Source organism: Seriola dumerili, unplaced genomic scaffold, assembly GCF_002260705.1.
Source record: "Seriola dumerili isolate Sdu_G_001 unplaced genomic scaffold, Sdu_1.0 BDQW01000018.1, whole genome shotgun sequence".
Lineage (NCBI taxonomy): Eukaryota > Metazoa > Chordata > Actinopteri > Carangiformes > Carangidae > Seriola > Seriola dumerili.
Genome location: NW_019174273.1, coordinates 13,701 through 41,457, shown reverse-complemented (window position 1 = coordinate 41,457; position 27,757 = coordinate 13,701). Strand labels below are relative to the sequence as shown.

Below are 27,757 nucleotides of genomic sequence, written 5' to 3'. Positions count from 1 at the left end.
GCCAAGAGAGGGCAGAGGAATTTTCCGACTGTTATCAAAATACACAACCGTGCCCCCCCCCTCCTCTCCTCCTCTCACTTTGGTATGTGAGCATCGTGCAGTGGGCAACTCACTAAAGAACCGAACACACACATTTCATCAGCAGGCTGCTGACAGCTTGAGAAACAACAGTGTGTCCGTGCGTGTTTATCCTGTGTGCCGTCTCCCACAGCCATCCTTTTCATCAGTTTAATGTTCACAACATTTGAAAACAAGGGACAAGCTTTGCTTTGCAACTTGTGCTCCTTTAAAAGTCAACAATTACGCTTTCACCGCCAGTTAAAGAGATGTTGTCGTTTGTGATTATTTGTTTGCATCATCTTATGTTGTGTGTTAGCACTTTACTGCGCTTAAACAGGACATAACCATTAGCATTTTATCATTTTCATATAGAAATCATGCTTTAATGCGTCTAGCTAACTTTTTAATCATTTTTTAAACTACATTGGTCTTCTGAAGTAATTAGCTAAGTGCTAAGTTAGGCTAGCTTCTTTTTTTTTTAATTGACTCTATTTTGTAGTGTTTACATTGATTTGCCAAAGCACATTAAGTTATTTCTTTGTACACAGTGCTGCACAACCAACATTAAACTTGCTTAAACTGTCATGGTCAAACATTTGGGCTAAGCTTACGTTAGCTAACATTTGAGCTAAGCTTACGTTAGCTAAAATATTAAAAGCCATACTCACCATGGAAACAGACAATATTTACAGCCTTTCTTGACTCTTACTTAAACCATATCAGTAAAATTCTTTAAATTTGGATTACCTGACCATTTTCTTTGTGCATGTGCCAGCTTTCGCTAATTCTAGTTGCAAAAAACTTGATTTAATTGCCACCTATCCCATCATGCTGTGCGCACGTTTGCTCAATTTGCACTATGAGTGGAGGTGAAGCTGTTCATCCTCCCATAATGTCAGAAGACAAACAAGCAGGAATCCAAACTTACTCTGCGCCGGCCGGATCCTCTCCACTCAACAGGTTTGTAGCCAGCTCTGAAGCTCCAAGTCTCTCAGAGGTGTTTTCGTTAGGAAGACAACGTGATGATGTGGAATTTCCTTTGATGGCAGCTGAAAACATACTGTCGTAAATTCCCCTGTTGCAGAGGGTGGGGTGGGGTGGAGGGGGGAGCCACGCACAAACACACACACACACACACACACACACACTCTTAAACTTCCTGCCAGTGCTGGAAGTCTGCAGCAACACCCAGTAAAGACTTGTAAATAGAAAGGAGGGAGGTGGTGGTGTCGGTGGAGGGAGTTCGGGAGGCAGGGTGGGGCGGGAGGATAAGGAGAGTGAGGAGAAGTTCCACATTACATCACCAGCAGCTGTTGACAGGCCTGTGTTTATTAACTAACTGCCAGGGCTGGAGGAGTCACAACACATGCCTCACGCTCTCACACACAGCTCCACAAACGCTGACAAGACAAGACAATTGCTCACTTGCCTCCGAAAATACTTGGTCGACAGACATGCAGCTATGTGCAAGTACCAACAATTTGCAGTCACATGCATGCTTTCTTTTTTTCAGGGGGGGGGGGGGGGGGGATACACAAAGAGCAAATATACAGTTGTTATTGGAATCCCTTAGATAGGAGACGGGGTTCGATTTTTGCTATTACTCCCCGTTTCTTCTGATGGTGTTACCTGTCATCTGTCTGCACTGGCTATGAGACTTGCTGACTGGACTAAAAGAGCAGTTTTCCTGACTCAGATAGCACTAACTGTAATGGTATTACTGCAAAGAGAAGGCTGCTGCTGCATTCCTCAAGTGTCTTGGCTTGGCAGGCTCCCCAGCCTCTTAGCTCAGCCTGTATTTCTCTCCCTCCTCTTCTCTGCCTCTCTCCCCTTTTCTTGCCTTCTCATTTAAATGGAGGCACATGACTCCCAGCTTTACTGCCAAGTAGACTTCTTTATGCCGGCCGGGAGCCACCAGCGGTCTGCTTTTCATCGGCCTCTCCGCAGGGTACTCCTCAGCGCGCTGCATTCCTCGCTGCCACCCATCCTTGCAGCAGCCCACAAAACGCAAGGATGTGAAATCAACCTCATCCCCGATGTCATATGTAGTTTATCTTTCTTTTCTTTTTCTTTTTTTTGCATTTTATTTTTGCAGAATACATTGAAATCAAAAGCACGTAACGTAAACTTTTATGTTTCTTAGCCTGCTGCCTGGATGACACAGCCCTTCAGCTATAGGCTAAACCGCCCACTGCAGGTCATCCATAACCACTGTGAACAAATCCTCCGCTTCAGCCCGTCTCTGCCACATTCCTTGCGGTCTCAAATGCAATAATTTCTCCAGTAATTCCATTCTGTTGTCGCATTCTTCCCCTCTAAGCTCACTGCATTGCAACATTGTTCACTCAGAGAGAGAGACAAGAGCGAGATTGAGGAGGCTGACGACACTGCAAGACTTTGGGGCTGGGGAGAGCTGAGAGATGGATGATTTCATAAATCACACAAAGAATCATTTGAAAATAATCTCCAAACTGTTTTGAAGCAAGACAAACGGATCCCATGGTTGTCCTTTTTGGCAAGGGCATTCAATTATACCTAAATGTCAGCGGCTAATCGGATAAAAGGCAGCATTGTATTATGCTGATTGGCATCGAATGTTATGAGGGAGAAGGGTAATAATATGTGGAGATTGACCATGTCATTTTCAGTTAGCATTTGATATTGGAAATCTTTGAATTCTTAATTGGAAGCTTGTGATGTATTATTTTAATCTAATAGAAAACAGGGAATGTCCTGAATTAAAGGATTCCTTTTGCCAGATAAAAATTTTTAATAATGACACAATTTATCACGCAGACACTTTCAGCTTTCACACTAAATAATGTCGATGTTAAACAGTTATAAAAGTTAGTGCTTTTTATTTTTGGAGACACTTTAAATGTCTTCACTGCCAGCGCTCTTAGTTTGAAGTTTTTTGCAGATCAGTCATAAATCTGAATGCCTGTCAGGTGAACTTTGCTACTTGCAACATCACGAGAACCATTGCGTGTGTGCACCTAATGAGCGTGCGTTGAATGAGCACGTGTGAACGCTTGCGTGTGTTCGCCTTATCAAAAAACAAACAAAAAAACTAAAAGTTTAAATCCCATCTCCTTCCTAAATCACATCCTGTCCTCCATACCCCCCCACCAACACCACCACCACCACTCGGTCTGAAATGTTCATATCTTGAAGTAAGGAAAGAAAAACTCTTCTACTCACCTCAGCTCTCATTTTTTATCTTTATTGTCAAGTACCACAACTCATCATTTTGGCATCAAGGGACACCTGTCAGGGCAAGTTCTGGGGCATAAATCTGGTCAGTTTAATGGTATACCCGCACAAACTGGGATCTACAGCACGGCTCGAGAATCCCATCTTAGTCCTAAACCTTGCTCATACACTGATGTGCACGGGCATGTGTGTTTGTGCCCTGAGAGTGCAGCGGGGAGGTAATGGCTAATGATCCTTGAACATCAGTCTTGACCTACAGCACATCCGGATCTATTCCAGGCAAGAGGTTTTTTAACTCTTTCATGTCACAGATCAGAGCCCTGCAGGAGCGCTGGGGGAAAACGATTGGCGTGGAGCACCGGAGAGAGAGGAAAGCCATATATATATTCCGCAGCAGGTCAGAGCGGATGCAAGCGCACGGGTCAATTAAAGCGTTTAGTACGGATGCAATGACAGCCGTGGCTACGCTTAGTGAAAGACACTGTCACTTCTTTTATTTCCATACTGCTGTATTCCATATTCTACCTTCACAACCTCTGCACGCTCAAAGATTGACAGATTATTAAAACACTCCAGCTGTGACAACCCAACAAGCATGTCCATCGGTCGTGTGTGCGGAGGAGAGACAGTAAACCGACCTGACCTTCAGTCTCAAGTTCATGGCCTTTTGAACCGCCCCCTTAAAAACCATGTGTTTTGACGAAGCTCCAACATGCTACAGCTACGGAACTGACAGTAAATGAGGCATCAACATCTCGCTAACATGGACTCGAAACCTCAAAGGTGCACAACACAAATATGGCAAGACTCGTGAAAACACACTGGGAAAATGCATAAACACTGTTGACAGTGTCACCCCATCTTCTTCAAGATGTGTTAGACTGCTTTATCATTCAACCATAATGCCTCCCTTTGGATTGCATGCTGCAGTTGTAGTTAAGACCGGAGCAGCAATAAATTAGACGACTCTGCTGCTTTGCTGCAATACCCATGGCTCTTACAGTGAACCTGATGTGGCTTGAGCTTATGATAATGTGGCCCTGGGCTAATTTACATGCACGATTGCTGGAAAACGCATCGAATCTGATCAGACTTGTGAAAGGATCACCGCGTAGAGGAGGGTGATTGGAGTCTCCCTCGTGAACATTCGCTCGGAGGGAACAGGAAGTGGCTTTGTGCATGGCCCACGCTACGCTGACATGTTGGAATGCCACATCAATGTTATTTGCAGCTGCACTGGGAACCCGGCGATGTCCCCTTTCACATCAGCAGCCCGAGAAAGCATCTTTATGTGCATGTAAGCGTGGACTCGAGAGAGAGACCAGTACAGTACATACGGTAAAGATTTCATCTTCCACAAATCAGGGAGAACTGTGGAGTTTGCGCTGATGTCAGCTACTTTGAGTCCACAGGAGATCAAGCGAAGGAGATTTAGATGAACCCGGAATAGAAAAAAGAGAGGAGACATTATCCAGCTTTGACTTTGTCAGCCCTTTGTCTAGTCAAACATATATTGTAGTAATAAATTGCGGTTACTCTCCTGATGCTGTTTTGTAGATTCACATTAGGGCTGATAGTATTTTATAACCAATCAAAGAGCTTTTTCACTATTTTCTTTAAGCAGCAAAGCAGACTGGGCGTCCCGCCAAGTTTTTACTGTACAAACTGATTTCATTTCATTGAATTATGGCCAGCGATTTCCTGACGTGGACTGCTTTCCATTTGTCTCGTCTCCGTCCATCCCCTGGCTGCTCCACAGAATCGATGGCTGTCCGGAGGGAGTGAGGGACGTGACGTACCGTATCTTATGGCTGTCTCATGCAATTTTTTTCCACTCTCCCTGAGGTAAGAGGATGGGAGAGTCAAACAAATAGTGCCTTGTGTTTTCACCCCCATGTTTGTATGCAGTGCCACAACCAGGCTCCCTGCCAAGTTCTCCCCCCCCCCCCCTTGCCAGACTGCAAAAGCAAAATACAAACCAGGGCAACCACCACCACCGCTGCCTTCACCTCCAACCCTGCTCCCCTTGCACCCCCCCCCCTCATCAGAGCACTGGCGAACAACAAAAGGAAGCGAAGCAAAGAGGCAGAGTCCACGCGAAACGTGCCCAGATTAGGCCGAGGTGATGATGAAGATGATCGGGCGGAGGTGAAGGCTGAGGGGGAGGATTAGAGAGGAGTAGGAGTGGTTGTTATTTCACGGACAAGACTCCGTGCCCTCTGCCATTGAGCCGACGCCAGCTGGGACGAGGAGTGGCATCCTTTTGCTTTATCGCTTCTTGGTTTGCTTATGTTTTCAATGAGACCATTGTATGAGCTGGAGGAAGGATATGAGGTCCCATTTGGCTATCATTGACATGTAAAAAGAGTGTGGCGGTGACAGCTGACGAGATCAGTGGCCTGTAATTAGCTGAGAATGTAGGATGGACTCTCACCCTTCTGTGCCAAACACAAACACACACACACACACACACACATCCAAAAGTGTAGGGGTTTCCACATATAAAGATATAAAAGACACCAAACTGCCTGGAGGTAAAATTATGAGTTATCTATTAGGCTATGTGTGAGGTTTCACACTGATGCAAAGCTTCTCTGGGTGCTGTAAATCTAAAGGCGTGAAACATGTGGTCCGGGCCTTAAAAAAAAAAAAAATGAAAACAATTTAAAGCCTTGCAGTGCTCAGGGGAGAAACAACTCAGACATTGATCCATGGGATACACAGGTGCGATAAGCCGACTGCGGACAGCCCAGTCTGAACACACCTCATAAATCACAACACTACTGAATGTGAAATATACTGAAAAGTGGCTTAATATGTTTGTGGGGGGGGGGGATATCACTTGTCTTGCAAACAGTTGCCTAGTTACACATCCAGCAAATACAGAGCAGTATTCATCTAGAGTTGTGTTTCTGTCTATTAGGTGAATGGAAGTCCAACATTAAAACTCTTTCAGCTCCATGTTGGTCTCCACCAACTCCTGAGTGAAATATCTGTCTCTTTAGTTACTAAATGCTCCACTGTGTTTCACTAATTTTGATATTTTGGTTGAGGTGCAGTTGGTTTATCTCACAGCACTAAAGATGCACACAATGAGCTGAAAGACGCTAAAAAAAAAAAACTCTTCATAGAGCTGAGTGTAACTGCAGGGACAAGTGACCCTTTCATGAACACTTGAGGTTTAAGATACCTGCCTCCACCTCATTACAGTGGACGTGAATGGGATTTTCACACACAGCATTCTTCTTACGCTGGAATATTTTACTGTCGACAGCTTTTATAAAGACTTTTTCTTCTGTAGAAAGTAGTCCCTTTGTAATTGAACTCCAACTCCAACACATAACCCCGCCCCCCTCCACCAAAAACCACAAATTGTTGTTTTTACATTTCTCTTTCCTCACGAGTTAAACAAAAGAGATACAACATGTTAAACAGTCATCCGTAGAAGTGCTGAAAGGCGTATTTTTTTTCGCTTTGGACAGAGCCGGGAGAGCTTCCAGTCTTTATGCTCAGAGAAAAATTGACATCGATCTTCTCATCTCTCTCTTAGCAAGGGAAAGCTAAGTAAAGAGAAAGAAAGGAATCTCCTCCAGTGCTGCTTTAAAGATAAAGATAAATTTTGGTGAGCTGAGAGCTACATGTAAATCAAAAACAACACAGACCTCAATCCATGCTGTTATGCTATTATTCTCGGCTGTCCAAAGGGCCTCTTACTGGAGGACAGTGTATCTGTGTGTGTGTGCGTGGGGTCGAGGGGTACCAACAGACAAGTTACCGTGGTGATTAAGCTCCTCTTTCAAGCTGAAGGTGGGCCTTCTCTTTGAAACGGAGGATCTGGGCTTGTGTCAAACCACCACAAGGGTTCGCTCAAAAATCCCACCGATGACAGTTGTAGTTACGAGATGAGGAGAGCCATCCCACTGCAGAGGACATCGACCTGCAGGACCCAGCGCTCCCATGGGAACCTGAGGAAGCTCCTAGTCGCCCTTTTGTGCCCCCCCCCCCCTCCCCCTCCCCTCTTAAAACCGGTGCCTCTTCCATCACCCTTCCTGAGCTTTCCAATGAACCCTTTGATGTCCTGGGATCTGGGCAGCGGACTGTTAGCCTGAAGGGGGAGATAGCTTGGAAAGACACCCACCAATGAAGAGATGGAGAAAGATGGATTCAAAGAAACGGGGAAAGGTACTTCGTCGTAGATTTAACTTGTAAAGGTTCGCACCAACCCAAAAAGAAAGGAGTCTTACAAATGCCTCGTTCACGTCATACGGGGTGGATGGATGAGATGGAGGGACAAGGACGCCGTTTGTTCATTAATCCTCTTTTTCATACTGAGTTACTACGGCCCTCGTGGGAATCAGTTTCAGCCCTGTGATCAAACAAACGAACTCCGATCGCAGGTGTGAACATCAGCCTCTAGGAATAAGTTCCCATATCAGAGAACTGATCGAGACTGGCGTGCAGCGTTTTGCATGTGAATGAATAAAGGGGGAGAGCGGCTTTCATTTGTGATCAAACGTAAAGTCCTGTGTTTGCTGCCGCTTATGGAGATGAACCATCTTCATCTTCTTCCATCACTAACAGAACGCTGATGTGAATGGTGCACCCCCTTGTGACAAGATTGTGGAATTGATATATACAGAAGAGACTTGCCTTCCTGGGCTCATTTGGATGATTCTGGAGTAAAATACGGTTTAAAATTCATATGAATTGATTTAATTGAGAAAACAACTCCACATACAGATTAAAAAAAATAATAATTTTGAGATTGTAAACACACTTGCATGTAGTGAAATCAAGACGGACATTGTTGCATTTATGTGACACAATACAAAATTACTTTTTACAGCTCTTACAGTAAGAATACAAGTGGAGTGGTCTGCCTTAGAGAGAGTTTTATACCAACCACAGTTAAAAAATACAGCTTTGTATCATTTAATTGATATTTTTACTTCACTGAACAAAAGCCCAAAAAATATTAAAGAACCTTTCGCAAAATAAGAGCAAAGTCAATTAAATAAATTGCTTTCGAAGCTAAGAACAAATATAGTTTGTTTGTTTTTTTTAATGAAATGTCACCGATAAAAAATGATCTTAAGTGAAAAGTGGTTGAGTTTGCTTTGTTGTATTGTGCGTCTCTGCCTTATGAACCTCTTTCACCCTCTAGTGATGGTAAATTGTTACTGAAGGAGCAGCAGCGGACCTGCCTGCAGACTGGTCACATTACATGTGTTCTGGATGGTTCTGCAGACAGGTGATGAACTCTTTCACCTCTTTCCCCTCAAAGCAGATCTGGTAGACGGCTGCAAACAAGGGAAACCTACAGGAGAGAAACAGCTATTCAGACTTCATCCACATAAAACGCTCAAATATTGGTAGAATAATAGGACTCTACTGTACACCCACACAGGTGTTCTCACTTGTGGCTAATTAGACCTCAGCTCAGACTGAATGCAGGCTGGTAATCACATAATGCAACAAAACTAACAAAATGGGGAGGATGTCAGTCAAGCATAGACCATCCTCATCCAGTCTTCAGAAGAGGTCTAATCAGGCAGCCTAAGTGGAAACACCTGAGAGGAGCGTGGGCTGTGCACACTCTAACTGTTTGATTGCAGAAATGTCAGAAATGCAGATGAATTCATTCTGGTTACTTACTTTCATATGAATGTATGTGTGTACAGTATGTATTTAATGTTCAGAGCCAATTTATTATAGGTAATAACAGTTCACCATGTTTAGGGACGTAATCAACATTACTGTTTATGCTTATTAATGCAGAACTACACTCTGTATCCACGTTATTACACCCGTACAATCCACTGACACCCATTAAAACTGTTATGCCATAAAGTCTAGTTAGTCTAGAATTTATCGCTGGTGTGTTGCGTTGAATTGCAACAAAATGCAGAGTAAATGCATCTAAGATTTTGACGCGGTTGAAAACTAATTGTGAAGAGCAGGTTTTATTTTGTTTTTTTTTTGAAGTGCACTCACTGGTTGACTATGTCGTTCTTTTGCAGGATCTTGTAGACCTCAGCTGAAGTCTGGGGACCCTGAAGCTTCTGGCCGTTGAGCATTTCTGCCTCCAGTTCAGCGATTGACTGACGAACCAAACATAAAAATAATATTAATAATTAGAAATAATAATCAAAATAAATAAAATAAAAAATAGCGATCTCCTCTTCCTGATTCACCTTGGCTGTTTTGACGAAGGCCTCGGCAACTTTACGGTTCCGTCCCCCGTAGCAGGTGGTGATGAGGTCGGCCACGCCGCAGCTTTCCAGGAAGGTGGAGGAGCTCACTTGGCTTTTGCAGAACAGTTTGGAGAAGGCGACCATTTCCATCAGACCCAGCCTGATCACCGCCGCTTTGGTGTTGTCGCCGAAACCAAGGCCGTCGCAGAATCCAGCACCTACCGCCACAATATTCTGGAGGGGGAATAAATTAAAGGATACAGCCATACATCTTTTTTTTTTCCTGATTTAATGCATAAAAACTACTAAATATTCACAATATGTGGCTGCCTTTACCTTTAAGGCTCCGCACAGCTCCACTGTGTCACTCTCATGTACGACGTTGATGCGAAAGTTGGAAGTCTGAAGCAGCTCTTTGAAGATTTGGCCGTTTCCCTCATTTTTGGCCCCTACGTTTGAACACAGTTTGTTAAAAAGAAAAAGGACACAAGCATAACATCAGTCAGGGCAACAGGGCAGTAACACTGCAGCCTCTGCAACGTCAGTTAAAGATTATGCAGCTGAATGCTAAATTAACAGCGTCTAACCAATGGTGGTTTCACAGAACTTCTCATCTGCCACCTCGCTGGCGATGTTGGCCCCCATCAGGACGCTGACCTCAATCTCCAGTTTTTCTCGGATGATGTCTGAGATGAGCTTCAATCCATCTGGTCCCTCATCTATACCCTGGAGGACAATAATAAGAGAGAGAGAGAGAGTTTCTGAGTCTCTGTACAATACTTAGTGGCCTGGACAGGGTGTTGGCCTTGATGATAGATGCGTGTCAGAGTGAAGATTTATTTCTGTGTTGCTCAACTGTAACATCCCGTGATGCCGTGGCCACAGAAAAACATGAAGTCAGGTGATGGTTTCCTCTTTTTGCTGACAGGAAACGTGACTTGAAGAACAATGCCGGGCTCTTACTTTGATGAGCGATATCCCGATGGTTCCCTCTGTGATGTGAGGTTTCATCTGATCACAGAGCTTGCCGATGAACTGGTGCGGGATCACAAACACGAGGATCTTTGCTCCTTTGACGGCTTCTGTGATGTCTGGGACAGCGATCTAGTGAGGCGTCAAAGCAGGACATGTCGACAAAGAGAGCTGACTCCAAACAAAATGCTGTGTGAACGTGAATCTCTGCAGCTTCTACCACTGACTTCCCTCTGTATGAAATTGTTTTCACATTTATTATGTATCAAGACAAACTTTTTGAGACGTACCATCTTGTTTTAAGGAAACTTTTTGTCTTTTCATTGCTATTATTATTAATATTTTAGAGAAGATGCAGAGATAAAGGTAATAAACGTCAAAAATAACAACAAAAAACAATACACAAAAAGGTCCTATTGACATAAAATAAAAAGAAGAGAAGAAGAAGATTTTCTAATAATGTTTGACATCACTGAGTAAAATTCTTCTATATAAGTCAGTTGTAGCTTAAGCAATTTGTCTATTACACTACTCTGTAGTTTGGAAAAGAGCATACGTGAATTTCCCCTAGGGGATAAAAAAAAGTATCTATCTATCTATCTATCTATCTATCTATCTATCTATCTATCTATCTATTCAGTCTTCACAGACACCAGGAAACCTTTACAGTGCAACCAATTACATGGCAAAGGCAAATACAGTAGATGACACACAAGACACATGGGTCAAAGTGAAGTTCTCTTATCAGTGTATGTTTCCAGATTGCAATGAATTGCATAACCTGTGCTGTCAACACACGGGATGGGCTGTGTGATTAAAAGATAATGCTCCTTATCAAAACTCCCCCGTGCACTACAGCACTTACCACATTCCTGGGCAGCTTGTGACCTGGTAGATATTTGACATTTTCATGATCCGTATTGATGATCTCCGTGAGCTTCCTCCCATCGATCATTTCTTCATACACCCACATGTTGACCATTGGGTCGAAGCGGTTGGACGCTTTGACATTGCGCCCGATGATTTTGGCGATGGAGGAGCCCCTGGAGAGAGTAAAGGACATTGTCAGATAATCAGTGTTGAATTTAAATCCACCAGAAATTATGAAAGTCTCACAGAATGCAAACGCTGCCCAAAACACTGCAGGTCCAGAAACATGGGAAACTTAAACTCATGCATTGGTTTGAATGTTATTTTATAGTCGGTCTTTTGTTCAACAAAACTGAAAAAATGTTATTTTGCAGAACAATGGGGAACAAATAATGTACAGTAATCAGTGATTGGTCTACAACCTCCCTATTGAGACAATCTGTAAATAACAATGTAATGACCAAACATTGGTGCATGGTGAAGCAAAACTTTCCATTAAGGATTGAAAGGTCGTTATGACTCAGGCATCAAAGTAAACAGGCCTCCTTATAAAAGGCTTTTCATGTTGCAGCTTGCAGGTTGTTATAATGTATGCTGCTGTCCAAAGGAATTAAGGCTGGCTTTCACAACAAAGCAAAATTATTCTGGTGAATACTTGGGCCACATATTTGTGTTTCTTCTGGCTCGGTATATACATATATATATGTATATACGCGCCCAGTTCCTCGGCCCAACCAGCACTGGAGGATAACAGCTGGAAACAGCCCAGATGTGGACGTATATATATACCGGACTCTGCTCAAGGAGGCAGGGCTTTCACCAGAACAAGTTTTGCTATATGCGCAACAGTTGGACGTTTTAGTTTCCCATTTTTGATGTGATGAGAAATTACCTGAGGATATTGCAAGAATAGCATGTTGCTGGTTTGAGTCTAAATCTTAAGAAACAGTTTTCACGTTGAGTTAAGCGCTGATTGCATACTTCCAAATACATAGACTAAAAACGCGATCTTGTTTCTAAAAGTTGCATCTAAGACACACATGAAAAGTTACCAGTTTCCAGATCCAACGATGCAGACTTTCTTTCCGGGCATTTTGAAAGTGGTTAGTCCTATGGCTCGGTTACAATGAAGGTCCTCTTCTGTTTTTACCCCGTCTTTAGTAACTTCCTCATACGCCCTATAAATTTCTCCTTGATTCACTCCTCCCCTCGAGCACATAGGATACACCTCTTACAGTGAGAAGAGTGGAAATCACATAAAAAAAAACGTCTTGACACATTTGTAACACTTCTTTTTCCATTTCCACGTGCGTTTTGAGGTTTACAATTCAATACTGGGCTTAATTTTTAAAGCTGGATGGATGCTGGGAGTGCACGTAGAAGAAAGGAAAACCTAATGTATAATGCATTCATGTTTAAGCAATCATTTATTATTAATTATTGACTGGAAATATGGGAACCTGCTGGCCCCAGTATTTTATCTTAACCAACCGGCATCAAGGCGGAAATGGGTACTTAATGACACTTCCGGTCAAGAGGTTTTTCAACACAATACTAGTGAAACAATCACAATATCTGCTCCAACACATAAACAATAACAAGAAAATACATAAACACCTCAATAAATATTTGCAGTCAATATGTTGAAAAATATCTGGAAAAGTAAGCAAAGTTTTTTTTCTTTCTTTTCTTTTTTCTTATAATGGTGCAATCACGGTGATATATTTGCTCCCATTTACCACATACAGTATTGATAGGTTAACTAAGATATTGCCTGTGGCCTATAAGATATAATAAAATTGATTTTTTATTTAATCATTCCCATTCACCACATATGAATAGATAAAAAATATATATAATAATAAATTATTATGATATTACTATTCTCAAAATATGTAAAAGTAAAAAACAAAAATATATCTTTTAGATATTAATCTGTTTATTTATTTACTTATTTGTTTATTAACTAAAATACTACCAGTAGCATACAGGAAAACGAATTAAATCAAAAAAATATCTCAACTTCGTCACGAATGTAATGCTTTCTCTGTGTACGTTTTTTTCTTTTCTTTCTTTTCTTCTTTTTTTATTTTTTATTTTTTTCTTTGAAAGTGATGGAAGCAGGTTTTGGTAGATTTTTGTGGCTATTTTTCTATTTTAATTTTTATTCTAATCGAACACGGAAGCCTGCTCTTGTGAGCGAGTCACATGACTGTTTTCCTGCCAGAGCAGTAAATATCAGGCGAGCTAGCAGGAGCAGGCTAACGAGCTACTCCCTGTATCAGCAGTGTAGACCATGTTTTATCAATCTTTATTAACATAGCCAGGTTAACCGTCCAGCGTCTGAAGGGTGTGTGGTGCGTTTCGATAAGCGATGAACCGACACTTTCACTCTGTAATATAAAGGAGGCTCGTGACACTTGAATCAAATCTGTGGTGACTTAGCTTAGCTAGCTTCACTGGTTAGCCTAACGCTACCAAGCCTGAGTTAGCGTCTAAAGCGGGTTGCGTTGCTAGTGACTATGCAAGCGGAAACCACGGCTTTAAGAATCACGGAAAGCGAAGGCAAGCTGGATGTATTTCCCCAGAACAGGACCCCAAGCTCGGGGAGAGCAAGTGCCAAAAGCTGGCAGTATAGGTGGGTGGCTGTTTATTCTGCTAACGCTCAAGCATTAAGCTAGTCTTCACATCTAAGGCGTATTTTGGTTTGTCCACAGTAAGTCACAAGCAGCATAAATGTGATTTATACATATTGTTGTGTTTTTATAAATGGTGAATCATCATGTGTTTGGACTCTCCAATGACTGACTAATTTTGCTCATAAGTTTATGATTAAATTAGCTTTCTTATCAGAAAGATAACAGTTGCATTATGTTGCCATTTGAGCAAAACTGTCACTAGGCAAAACTCTGTGATTGATTTGTGTATTTACCTTTGTTTGTATATGGGTGTGTACTCAGTCCAGGTATTTTAACAAGTATTCTTTGTCTCCTTATGTCTCATGGCAGTGATCACATGGAGAATATTGATGGCTATTTAATGAAATACACCAATCTGGTGACAGGGTGGCAATACAGGTGAGATTTTAGACCTTTGTTTGCTATAATGTTAATCTAAAAGGTATATAAGGTTAAGACAAGGGAACTGTCTTATAAGATTTCACCATCAACTTTCAGCCAAGTTCATTATTGTAATCCAGACTAATCCACTTCAAGTAATGCCATGGTGGTTTATACAGTGGACAGACATTGTTGTGGTGGTTGTTATTTTCAGGTTCTTTGTCTTAAACAATGAGGCGGGTTTGCTGGAGTACTTTGTCAATGAGCAGTCTCGGCCCCAGAAGCCCAGGGGCATGCTCCCCCTGGCAGGGGCCGTCATCTCCCCCAGTGACGAGGACTCGCATACCTTCACAGTCAACGCTATCAGCGGGGAGCAGTACAAGCTCAGGGGTGGGTACCTGTCTTAAATACACACACTGCCTTCTTGACATTTATGTCTTAGCATATTTCTCTTACAGACCAGAGTGTATCATGTAAGCTTGCTCCTCTTTGAGCTTTCATTCTCACCTTATTGTTGCTTGTCAGCTCTATTTGTACGTCCAGGCATACTCTCATCACCATCCATCAAGTCCATACAGTATTGATCTGAATGTTTTCCATTATCTGCTGCCGGCGAGGCAGAAGCACACAGGAATTGATGCTGAGTAAGATCATCCTAGAGTAACTGTAACATGGTTTTGCTTTCTTGTTTTTCTTTTATATGCGTCTTTCAGCCACCGATGCCAAAGAGAGGCAGCACTGGGTGAGCAGACTGCAGATCTGCACACAACACCACACAGAGGCCATGGGGAAGGTAAGACAGTTAATATGTTTGGCGTGCACATGAACACATATTGACAGAGCTACATGTTGATGTTTGTAAGGATCACTATATATACAGTATATATACACACCGAAGGCCTGCTCTGCGTTAGTACTGTTACACTGTATTATATAAATAATGTGTGATGATCCAAATAAAACATGTGACTTTCTCACAGAGCGGATGTGAGCTGGACAGTTTTCAGTTTCCTTCTTTCCTTCCTCATATGCCAAAGAAGCAATCGAACAAAGCAAGTTGCAGGGCAAAAATCTGCACAGCTGTGGAATATTCATGTTGATGTAAAAATGTATCAGGTTTTACCCTGTGTGTAAGCACAGTAATCACTAGTATTGATCTGGATATTGATCTACACTCTAGTACACTGCCCACAACCTCTTTTAATGGGGTTGAGATACATGAGAACTTCCCAAGGTGCTCTTTTTGGCTGTGGCTTGGAATAGTCAACAAATGACAAGATGGTTTTTACAGCAGGTGTATGCACTGTTACTGTAACTGTAATATGCTTGACTGTAATTTACACCTTTTGAAAATTACATTTCAGATCTTTATTGCTTGTTGTGCCTCATTTCTTAGTTGTGCATTGGTCTTCCACATCTGAGACTGAGCTAAACCATAAACATAGCCTAACAACATATAACCTTTTTTGAAATGTTTTTTCCCCATTGTTCAGAGTAATCCCCCACCCAAGTCCCGGAGCTACTCTATGGCATCTCAAGGCAGCGGCAGCTCACCGATGTCCCTGCGCCGGCCCAGCCAAAACCCTGCCTCCTTATTCGGCTGGTCGCAGGTCCACAAGGGCTCGTCGCTTTACTCCAGCAAGAGGTCCCTGCTGCCAGACCACCTCATGGACGCCAGAGAGGTACTGCAAGCCACAGACACATTTGCGAGCATGCTTGGCTGACACAAATGTGTTGATGTTGTTTTTCTCAGAATCTTGTGTTTTTGCAGTTACATCGGTTAACGTATCATTCAGGACATCGTGTTTATTTGTGTTGTGTGGGTGATTAAAGATCCATTCAGAAAAGTCTTAGTTTGAAGTTTTTAGATTACGTCATTACACTCCCTGTGACCCACCATGCTCATTACAGTGTACATGTAGCAGGGTACAGGATGTACATAGGCAAAATTAAATTATGGACATTAAGGACAAGTTTTTAATCTGCTATTTGGCAGAAATCTAGATTACAAGTTAAACCAAGAAAAAATGAAGCTGATCCAATCGAAATGCAGTTAGATTTTGATGAGATTCTGTCTCTGGGAGGTTTGATGTATCTGTTATGCAACCAAAGCTGTAGCCAACAGCATCTTCAAAACCTCTGCCATGTCCTGTTCCTGTTGCCATATGAATTTCACAAATGTTGCGCCATGAATATTATGGTGAGTCTGATTCATAATGTGTGGAGATGAATTAGATGAGCAGGAAATAATGATGCTGGCTCTCTACTTGCTACACAATGTTTCATTAATGTTTAAACTTTTGTGCAATGCGACGTTGCCTAAATGAAATTTTGATCTCTTAAAGGGCTTCTTAGAAGTACAAGCAAACAGTATGTTCCTACAAGACATGCAGTTGTAAAGGTAAAATATTTAGGACTTGGTTCGCAGCCGTGAATTCTCCTCTTCACTTTGACCCATTTGGATGACGCAGATTCTCCACCAGAGAGTGCTGTTGTCTTTGTCTCAACCTCAGTAGACCACAGCAGCACAGTCGGGATCAGTCATGCTTCTTGTTCTCTATGGATTTTCTTCTTCTCGGGACCCTTAATCATAACATGGAAGTTAGTTAAAGGGATTTAATTTTCAGCTTTTAAGCAGAGATACAAATAAAGACCCAACATAAACGTGTAGATCTAAAAATGAATGTAAAGTTAACTAAAGTAGAAGGCTAATTTTTAATGGTAATGTTTTTGCTATTATTAATCTTGACACATCATTTTTTTCCCCACTATCTACTTCCAGATGATGAGCCAGGCCCAGGGCCAGCACCGAGACCTGATCCAGAGTATCGAGGGCTTGCCCGCAGCCCCCGGCCTCTCCCCTCTAGACCAGGATCTGCTGATGCTCAAGGCCACTTCCATGGCGACCATGAACTGCCTCAACGAGTGCCTGCACATCCTTCACCTACAGCAGGTGGCCAGGCAGAGAGGCTCCCTGGGAGGTCAGTGGAGGGCTGTTTCTGTATAAATTGTTTGTCAGGATATGGAGGTTGTTGCCTCATCTTAATTCGTTTATGCATTTGCTGGTTATTCTAACAACAACGTACATGTATGCCAACCACTTTTTTTTTTCAGGAAGTGAGTATTTCTGCTATTAGACTCTGCGGATTAAGTGTCTTTGTCCTCTAAATAAGCTGCTCCACATGCAAGACGTACGACAAATGCAACCAATTGAGATGCAACAGTTTGCGTTTGGCTGGACAGTGGAATTATTTTGCATTATTGATGAGGAACTGTACCTATTCTTACCACCTGTCTCGAAGGTAATTAGATCTCAGATGGTTAAAATATCCATCAGTAACACTTTGAGGACAGTTTCATAGAGCTTCACGTTGACGAACTCTTAACACGTAACACAGTAGCATGTTGGAGAGCCTAAAATGAAGTGTCTGACTTGCTGGTATCTCGCCCCTCTCTATTTAGGTTGATTTGAAATGTCCAGGTAATGTCCCACTTTTTCACAGCAGATCCCATTACTCTATGTATATTTCATTAGGCCAGACTCATCGCAGCAGCCAATCAGATTAAGTTGTCCAACGACGCACAAGGTGAATTTGAATGAGATCTGCCCACTTCTGCACATACATAAAAAAAATGCCCAGGCCATACTGAGAGGCTTTAGCCAATCAGAGGATGAGGATGTTTCCTGTCGGCGGGGCCAAAGTATCCTGATACTCGGCTTGTTGGATGGGTTGGGTTACAGTCTTTTGGTCTTGGGCAGCTGTCTGAGAAATAGCCATCTGTCCAGTCAGCAGTCGGGCAGTAGTTGGGTGTTGCGTGGCAAATGGTAGGCCGAGTGTAGAACTACGAGTGTGTGTGTGTGTGTGTGTGTAGGTGTGTGTGCAGCTGTGAGTGTCGGAGGGCTTTGGGAGGGAGGGGGGGGGGTAGTACCATGAGTAGCTCTGAACCTGCCACTGTGCACTCCCCGTCCACCGTAGGACCCACCATCGAGTGGCTGGAGCCCAAGCTGCCTGACATCCTGAAGAACGGCAGCAGCTCCCTGGGCAGCTTCACGACAGGGGAGGGCCCGCTGGAGGGGAGCCGACTGGAGCTCAGCAGCCCCGAGTCCTGCAGCTTCTCTGGGGTAAGACCAAGGAAATGACACCCTTTCTCCCCCAGTAAGCAGCTAAAATCTACACCAGAAAAAGCTTTAGTTATTAGGATGTTGATATGATATTTATTTCTCTTGATGCAACAGGAAACTGTTCAATTTCCATTTGCAACTTTTTTACAGCAGTTATTCAGTCTCCCACAACATAAAAAATCACTTACTTCCAACCCCTGTGGAGTCATTCAAGCAGGTTGTTGAATAAATCCCAATCCCCCTCCCTTCCCTCTCTCAGGAACAGGAAGACATAGATGCAGAGGATGAGGCAGAGGACTCCTTCACAGACAAGGAGGAGGACCTGGGTGCTGTGGAGGAGGAGCGCAGCGTTATCCTACACTTGCTGTCCCAGCTGAAGCTGGGCATGGACCTCACGCGGGTAGGTCAAGTTCCATGTACTGTCAAGCAGCAAAACAAGCCAAACAGTTTGTCTAGATTAGTGTTTGAGGGAATTAGGTTGGTGATTTTGGATCAGTAATCCCACAGTGAGAGGTGTAAGAAGTTTATGCTGTAATATGCATCACTGAAGTATGAAATTGAAGTCACCCACATTATCCTTCAGTTTATACTTTGCCAAAAATGATAGGGGTGACTAGAATTGTTTATTCTCCCAGCACTTCTTTCCATGTAATTACTCGTCCTGGACACACACTTAACACCAAGAATTGAGTCCTAGATAGACACTCTATCTTCTAGTGTCAGTTTGTTCTAGTATTTGGATATCCTCCTCTTGGGTTTCTGATTTATCGCATTTATCTGGCTTACCTGAGATCTAGGAGATCTAGGAGACAATGTGACCCCAAGGTCATGTCAGGTGCTCATTACATCGTCAGTTGTTCGATTTACTGATGGTAGATAATGTGGTAATGGACAAAATGGTTATGATCTTGCAATTGGTGCATCCTGGGTCATTCTAACTAAAAGAAATAATAAACACAGGGATCATATTTATTTTGAACTTCCTCCCAGGTGGTCCTCCCCACCTTCATCCTAGAGAAGCGCTCTCTGCTGGAGATGTACGCCGACTTCATGTCACACCCGGAACTCTTTGTGGCCATCACCGACGGCAGCAGCCCGGAGGACCGCATGGTCCGGTTTGTGGAGTACTACCTCACCTCCTTCCACGAAGGCCGCAAGGGCGCCATCGCCAAGAAGCCCTACAACCCCATCATCGGCGAGACCTTCCACTGCTCCTGGAAGGTACCCAAGACACCAGAGGCCTCCAAGGAGCCCTCGCAGGGAAGCGCCGAACCGGCCGCTTCCCAGGACCCCTACCAAGTGCGCTTTGTGGCAGAGCAGGTGTCACATCACCCCCCTGTGTCTGGGTTCTACGCTGAATGCCAGGAGAGGCGGATGTGTGTGAACACGCATGTGTGGACCAAGAGCAAGTTCATGGGGATGTCCATTGGCGTATCCATGATAGGTGAAGGTGAGCCAATATAGTTTTTGTATCAGCACACAAGAAGAGTAGTAAGGCCATCAGAAACATTTTTAACTGACACATAGTTAGAATGGGGGTTTGGGGAAAAAGCAAGGGGCCTTCCTGCCTCGTTCTTCAGGCAAATGGCTCAGTGTAATCAAAATAAGAGACCTCCTTTTGGCTAGTTCTGTGCTTCTTAATTAGGGCAGAAATCACACCTGGTAAATCTGTTGGCATCGTTTTGCAATTTGCACCTGATGTTTCTGTCTTCATTATTCCTCCAGGTTGCCTGTATTTGCTGGAGCATGATGAAGAGTACACCTTCACGCTGCCGTGCGCGTACGCGCGCTCCATCCTCACTGTTCCCTGGGTGGAACTGGGCGGCAAAGTCAACATCAGCTGCGCCAAGTCAGGCTACTCAGCGATCATCACTTTCCAGACTAAACCCTTTTATGGCGGCAAACTGCACAAGTAAGTCCCTCTGTTGTTCTAATCCTGTACTGCTGCTTGTAGGCATGCTTTTACTCATTCAGATTTGCCGTTCCAAATGTAGGGTAACAGCGGAGGTGAAGCACAACACTACCAACGCGGTGGTGTGTCGTGTGCAGGGCGAGTGGAACGGAGTCTTGGAGTTCAGCTACACCAGTGGAGAGACGAGGGTGGTGGACGTCACCAAGCTGCCTGTGACGAGGAAGCAAGTTCGGCCGATTGAGAAACAGGGACCAACTGAATCCAGGTCAGAAGAAGTGGACTCGTACCCTGTGGATGTTACTTCTTAGTTTAGTGATATCCTGTTAAAAGCTTGTTATTTAGACAGACCTGAGTAACATGCTCTCTTTTGTTGACAGTGTGTTGTCATTACATTGTCTGGTCTCTGCAACAGCTAAACGGTTGAATACTTCTGTGTCTGATTCACTTTATAATTTTTGTGACGCAGGCGTCTGTGGCAGCATGTGACTGAGTCCTTGCGGCAGAAGGACATCGACAAAGCCACAGAGCACAAGCGGATTCTCGAGGAGAGGCAGAGGACGGAGGAGCGGCACCGCGCTGAGACTGAAACCGCTTGGAGGACCAGATACTTCGACAGAGAGGTGAGCAAGATAAACGCAACACACTTACAGCTATGCTGCTGCTCGATTTGTTTTAAGTGTTGTGAAGATTTGGCAACGGAGCAACAGGATACTGGAGACTGCGGTCTGTTAAAGGTCATCTGTGCTCAGGCTATCTCTGCTGACTCTAAATAAATTTTAAATCACCTTGAGCATAATTTCTGTTTCCAGTTGGAGGTTCTCCGTTTCACAGGGTTCTCACCTTGCACAAAGCTATTTTAAATTCCCTTTGAATCTGGGTCATTTAAACACTTGGACTCAAGTTGGACGACTTTGATGAGTTTAGACTCAACTACACAAAAACAAAAAAGACTGCAGCTAGCTTTGTGTAGCATCAGAAAATAACCCGGGCCCCCCTCTAAAGTGCACGAGTCTCTGCATGCACGTGGGTCACGCACTGCACCATCCCCCCACCACAAGTAAATTTCTTTTTTCTTTATCAAATCATTCCCAACCCGAAACAAACTTCCTGATGGGATGGCTGACTTCATCGGATTAAATGGATTTGCTGACTCAATGCACAAATGAATTATTAAACCTCAGCTGCAAACCAGAATATATTGACCATAGTTTTCTCTCCTCCTCCTACAGGGCGAAGGCTGGGCTTATCACAAACCACTCTGGAAAAACTCTACATTCAAATCCTAGCTCCTTCAGTGTCTATCTTGGATGTCAATACTGTAGATTCAGGAATGCGTGTGTGAGTGTGTGCGTGTCTGTGTTTGCACAGACACGTGGTTGACGGTTATGAAATGAGAGCGTGACCTGCACTGACGTACAGACGAATGCGACATGGGGAGAAGGACAGAGAGACAGCACGACTGAAGGTGTTCTCAAATCTCGCTCATGATGTTCACGAAGCCTCGAAGTACAAGCTTTTGTACTGCTGATCAGTTTTTTTTACAATCCAATGTCAATGAAAACATATTCTTGTACAGGTAATGGTACTCTTATTTACACAGCCTTAAGATAGTCTGATGAATGATCCTCTAAGTTTGGGTTCTGCTGATCAACCTGGATATGGTTCTTTTCTTCTTCTTCTTTTTTTTTTTTTAAGATGTGGAAACACACAATGGTGAAATGACTTTTGAGGAGTCTCTTCCTATAATAAGATATTCAACACAAAGAAAAATGAGTGCAATGAAACTGCTGTAAATTGGAGTCAGTGTATTTCAATGTAAAGTTACAGTTTGCAATACTTCCACTGTAAATCAGTATATCTACATGCACACAATATTCTGATCTCTTAAGTGTAGCTAATCCTCTTGCTGCTCTCTATCTCCCCTGTTTCCAGTCTTTATGCTAGACTAAGCTAACAGGGTTCTGGCTGTTGCTTCATATGGAAGGGTTCGACATCAAATCTGATCTCAGCAAGAAGGTGTGATTCCCAAAATATCGACTTAGTCATGAAGCTGACGCACTTTGCAAAAATCAAAACCAAAACAGCAGAGATGAAGATACTCCGACTTTCAGTTCCTAGAAAGGGTTAAGCCCCAAAACACCTGAGCCTACAATTCCCATCAGCGCTTTCAGGCTTTCTGTTATAAATTTGAAGTCTGAAAGCCCAACTCAAGATAACCCTGATGACATCACAATGGCATAGGTGGCATATAAACATGTAATTATTGGTTTATAACACAATATAATGTAGATTTAATTAATGTATTTGACAACAGCTTTGACTCCTGTGGAGGCTGGTGTATGAACAGATAATGGATGACAATAAAGTGAAAGACAGTTGTAATAATATAAAATATAACCTTATAGGAGAAGCTATAAATTGCTGATGAACACTACTCATCTATAACCATTTTAAAATGTCCCTTATGTACTGCACTATAGTGTGTTATCAAGCACTAATTCTTAATATCCTGCTTATGAATACACCTAAAATAAATTGGTGGAATAATCCTTTAGCGATGTAACACTTCCACTGATCCTTTAGAATCAATATCAGATGATTGTGTGCATTTAGATATAAAGTGTGTATTGATTTGCATTTTCTCTCTAAATTATAATTTGTTTACTTGTTGTTTGATGCTATTAAAATTGATATATTGAATGAAGTCACGCTGCTGGAATGTGGCATGTCGTAGACCAGCTGACGAATAACCAAATTTTAAATACACAAATGACCGAGTCGCATGGGAATGCGTCTATAGATTACTCCCCCCTGTCTTTCTCTGTTTTTAGTTTAGTGGTTTAGGAGTGGATGGATGGAGGTCCCTCATGCATGGTAGCAAAGTGTCTCTGTTCACAGTCATTTGCAGGAAAGTATTCTGCTCCCGTGTCTGCATAAGTTCAATCTCCAGTCTGTTGTAAAAGCTTTTAACCAAATTTGCTTGTTTTGTAATGCAAATAAATATTACTTTGAATGCCCCGCCCAACCCCCACATTTTACGCTTTAATTGCTCTTATTTTTAGAGCCACTTTTTTGTATAGAGATGTTAACATTTCTTGTTCCATCAGTGTTTGCGTTTTTCTTTTGGAAGTAATTCCAGTCTTCTATACTGTGATGTACCTGTAAAGAACTTTTTTTTTTTTTTTTTTTTTTTCCCCCTAAAACTAAATTTCACTCTCACACTCTCAAAACATCCCAGTATCAAGTAAGAACAATTTATCTACAGAAAGAGGAAATCCACCCTGCCATTGATAAGCTACTCCCTCCAAGTCTTGGTGCCTTATGCAAACTCTTTCTGTGTGTGTCTTCCAGCTACGGAGCACATCATTTTCATCAGTTACTTACCTGACAGATGCAAAATGGCAGATGTATTATTTGTGTGTGTGTGTTTTTTTGTTTTTTTTTTGTGTTTGTTTCTTTTTAAGAACCAGTGCTTGATGTTAGAAGTGGGTGAAGCACTTTTATTCCAGGTTTTTGACATTTTCTTGGTTTTGAATTCTACTGGTTGTCTTGCTGACCTATGAAATGCACTGACATGGATGGAAACCTGATGTTGTAGAAAAATGGACATGTGTGATAATAATCAAATAAATTGCGTATCAGTTGTTAACTGTGTAACAAGTTTGGTCCTCTGGTGAGTTTCTTCCATTCTTCCTTCTCTGCTCTTTCACCCCTAAATATGTGAAACATGTTTTTTTTTTCCCAAAGTACAAGAAAATGAAACATACATCAACACAAGTCCACCAAACAGCTGTGCTTCAAATGCCCTAAGACACAAAACAGAGAAAGGTGATACTTTGGAAATACTGAATTGGACCAAAAGAATTCAAAGTGCCCTAACTTCAAGAATCAATGATGGATCCCCTCCCTTAACTATATTACCATAGCAAATCCTTATTGAAAGTATTAGAATTGAAAGTCAAATTATGTGGTCACTTTGCAAAGGCAATGAAAGAACTAAACAGACTAAGCTCTGGCTTCCATTCTGTTGTTTTCATATGTGGCTTCACTGCTGTTTAATAAGGGGATCCTCCCTCAAGGTGAAATCTAATGGAGCACCAGCAGATGGCGCCAGAGCGGCTGCGGCTGCTGCTGCTTACACAACTTATGATGAAAACCAATGCCGAATACGAGTTGTTACGTTTTTTTCTTCTTATTCCTTTGTTGAATAAGACATGTATTCATTGAGGTATGGTGGAAGACCGATCACTGGTTATTCTCATTATGGTTTATGCAGGATAATTATGTTACATCACTTACACTGCTTTTTTATCTGGGCTGTACAACTTAGAAGTATTTGTCTGATTATATTGAGTCCAGTGTACTGTTCCAGTGGGATTCCTTTAATGACAGTTGGCCCTGTTTCACAAATATCCACCTGAGAAAACTGTTTCAATAGTCCAATTTCTTATTAACTGGTTGCTTTGTATTTGTGATTGTTCATGTTTACACTGAGGACTGAAATGGTTGTATGCAATCCTGTGCGTGCTGGATGGTGTGATTAAGTCCTGCGATGTGGTGTGTGTGTGTGTAGTGTGTGTGTGGGTGTGTAGTAACCGTCCCGCCAGTGTGTGTGTGTGTGTGTGTCGGGTGGGGTTGCCTTTCACCACAGGTGTGCTGATTGCTAATTGATGGCCCCTCCTCCCTCTATTGTCTGACTGCTCTCTGCTGTGTTTGCCTCTCTGTTCAGAGAAACCATTTTCTGAAGCGACGTTTTAGTTTGAAAAAATGTGACCCAACGAGACAAGAAAACACCCTGATGTGGAATGAAGCGACGACAAGGTAACTACTCTGAACACAAATGTGTCCAAGGACAGTTCTTTTGGGAAATATTTTCTATAGTTCACTGACTGGAGGCCTGTTAACACCATGCTTGTGGCTTTAGTTTTGTCTGCATGTTCAGAGATGGCACATTGCTCTTACAACTTGTAGAAACTCCCAGATCACTTGAATGTGCAAGCTTTGAGCTTCAGTTTGCTCTCGAGTGGTAGACAGGAAGAGTTTGGCCGCAGCTGCTTCTTACAATTTTACTTTGTTTTAGCACAAACTGCTTTTGCTCTGTTTTCACTGAGCATTCAACAATGAATTTTTTATCCTTCTGTGATTCCCTGTTTTTAGCTCAGTATAGCTTGACAACTTGCATGCAGTTACCTGAGCTTATATTGACTAGAAAATACACCACAGTGTCTCTTCATTCACTGACAATGGTGGTCATCTTCTCCTCGCAGTCGAATGGATGTGTTACGGAGTCTGCTTACTGGCGCTCTGAAAAATCCAGTGAAGATGTGGAGACACACACATCGGACTGCATGAGAGGTGACCAGATGATAACAGTAGAAGTTCAGCTTCCAGCTGTGAGGGGTGAGTTTCAGTCACAGACAGATCCATATTTGGGTCATAAAACTCTGTGTGTGTTCAGTTGTATGTAGCATGTTGATGTAATGCATATGTGTATACTGTGTTTTTACTTCCTGCTGCAGCCACTGGCTGGAGAATGCCTTCATCATCATCTATTGGTAAGATCCTCTGCACAAATGATATTTGCATGTTTTTTTTTCTTTCTCAAAATAAGATAACATTCGCTGCTTCCTAAAAATCCTTCATCGTTACATTAAGTCAGTTTTTATTTATCGCCCCTCATCACAATAACACGTCTCACATCACTTGACTTTACTAATCACAAGGAATTATGAAATACAGTGTGTGGCAAAAGTAAGAGATGACACACAAAATAGTGTAGGCACAAAAAGTGAGAATATTGTGCTTCTGAAACCTGAGTAGACAGTGAGTGGCTGATGTGAGCTCCTGTCCACTGAGTTCCCTTGGGAAATATAGAAAAAATGAATACATCTAACAGGGTTCACATAAGATTTCTTTATAATTGCACCTTTTTTTTTTTTTTTAATGTGTATTAATTGTGTGTTTCTGTTCGTTCTTTGCATCTGAGTCTCTGCTGTGGCGCGACCCGGCCATCACATCTGATGTCATCCGCTGTCACAGGAGTGTAATGAACTGTGAGTTTCATACAAAAAACACAATTAAGGCACAGAATGTAAAGTTGGTTCTGACACCACACTTAATCGTTCCACCACATCTCCTCCACTTCTATCGTTCCTGACTCTTTCTTAAAACAATTATCACCTCCGCCACTGTATGATTTTCACACATATTCAGCCCCCTGGCTTGTGTGGTCATTTTGACATCTTACCTGAAAACCAGTTAGGTCTTTCCTCTAGGCATCAGATAAAGAGTTTCAGTGGGAACATCCCTCACCTAGGGGACAGCAGCATCTTGGTGTTCTGGATCCAGACCTACATTAGAACGACTGATCTGCGCCTTGTTCATCGGGGCTTCCAGCAGCTCCGGGGCTGTTACAGGCTGTGTTTGTGATGAGTGTTAATGTGGAGAGTTGTTGTTCAGTCTTCCTGACATCCTGGAGAGTGAGACATCTTCAAGGTGAAACCGCAGGAAAACACATTGGCCAGCAGATGGTGCCAGAGAGGGTGATGGTGAAGAGACTGATGTTAAAGATTAAAATGAACCAATGCAGGCTGCTAATTCCATTTCTACTGAACTATTAGTTACTCTATAAATAGATAATACATTTCTGCAGTGCTTCTGAAAATATAAACATCAATCACATGATGTGTATATAACGATTCTGATTTGTGCATTATTTAATTATGTAAAATAAAATACAAAAATGTGACAGATCTCATTACTTCTTTCAGATAAATTGCCTCAACTCGCAAAATGTGCATTCATCACATAATAATCAGTCTTTTATGAAATGTATATTTTGTTTGATTTTATTTCCCAAGAGTTGATATCAATAAAAGAAAACGTATTTTCTTCAGTTCATCCTTCTTTAGAATCACTTTCTAAATGCATGTGGATGAAAAATGTAATTAAATCATGATTGATTATCCAAAGCGATCCTTTATTTTTTTGATTTTATTTCCCAAGAGTTGATATCAATAAAAGAAAACGTATTTTCTTCAGTTCATCCTTCTTTAGAATCACTTTCTAAATGCATGTGGATGAAAAATGTAATTAAATCATGATTGATTATCCAAAGCGATCCTTTATTTTTTTTATTGCATGTTTATTTGTATAGGAAGTATATAGCATGAACCTATGGCAAATACCACAGCTTTTTTTTTTAGCCTAATTTGAAATGTCCATCCTCCTAAGGGGGTGGCTTTTAAAATACAAAAGTCACTGCATAGATCTAGTCCCACCAAGGTTGGTACATGAAGTCACTCATACTCAGAACACAGAAACATTGTTGCAGAGGTTTGTCTTTTCCATATTA

At 42.3% G+C, this 27,757-nt stretch overlaps 2 protein-coding genes across 2 annotated transcripts; one reads left to right on the top strand and one right to left on the bottom strand.

Moving 5' to 3' along the window:
• Nucleotides 1-7,970: 7,970 nt before the first annotated feature.
• Nucleotides 7,971-12,470, bottom strand: LOC111232722 (glycerol-3-phosphate dehydrogenase [NAD(+)], cytoplasmic-like). Its single transcript, XM_022760359.1, has 8 exons — nt 12,362-12,470; nt 11,305-11,482; nt 10,431-10,571; nt 10,055-10,193; nt 9,804-9,916; nt 9,468-9,701; nt 9,268-9,374; nt 7,971-8,590 (listed from the first exon to the last, which is right to left on the bottom strand). Exons 1-8 carry the CDS (start codon nt 12,400-12,402, stop codon nt 8,494-8,496), a joined length of 1,050 nt encoding a protein of 349 aa, XP_022616080.1. The 5' UTR covers nt 12,403-12,470; the 3' UTR covers nt 7,971-8,493.
• A 1,082-nt stretch (nt 12,471-13,552) lies between these two features.
• On the top strand, nt 13,553-24,063 carry osbpl11 (oxysterol binding protein like 11). The gene is made up of 13 exons (XM_022760818.1): nt 13,553-13,947; nt 14,318-14,386; nt 14,583-14,758; nt 15,082-15,161; nt 15,862-16,050; nt 17,151-17,349; nt 18,346-18,491; nt 18,751-18,891; nt 19,482-19,941; nt 20,217-20,403; nt 20,486-20,668; nt 20,870-21,023; nt 21,633-24,063. The coding sequence occupies exons 1-13, from the start codon at nt 13,832-13,834 to the stop codon at nt 21,687-21,689; spliced, it is 2,157 nt and encodes a 718-aa protein (XP_022616539.1). The 5' UTR covers nt 13,553-13,831; the 3' UTR covers nt 21,690-24,063.
• The last annotated feature ends 3,694 nt before the right edge of the window (nt 24,064-27,757 follow it).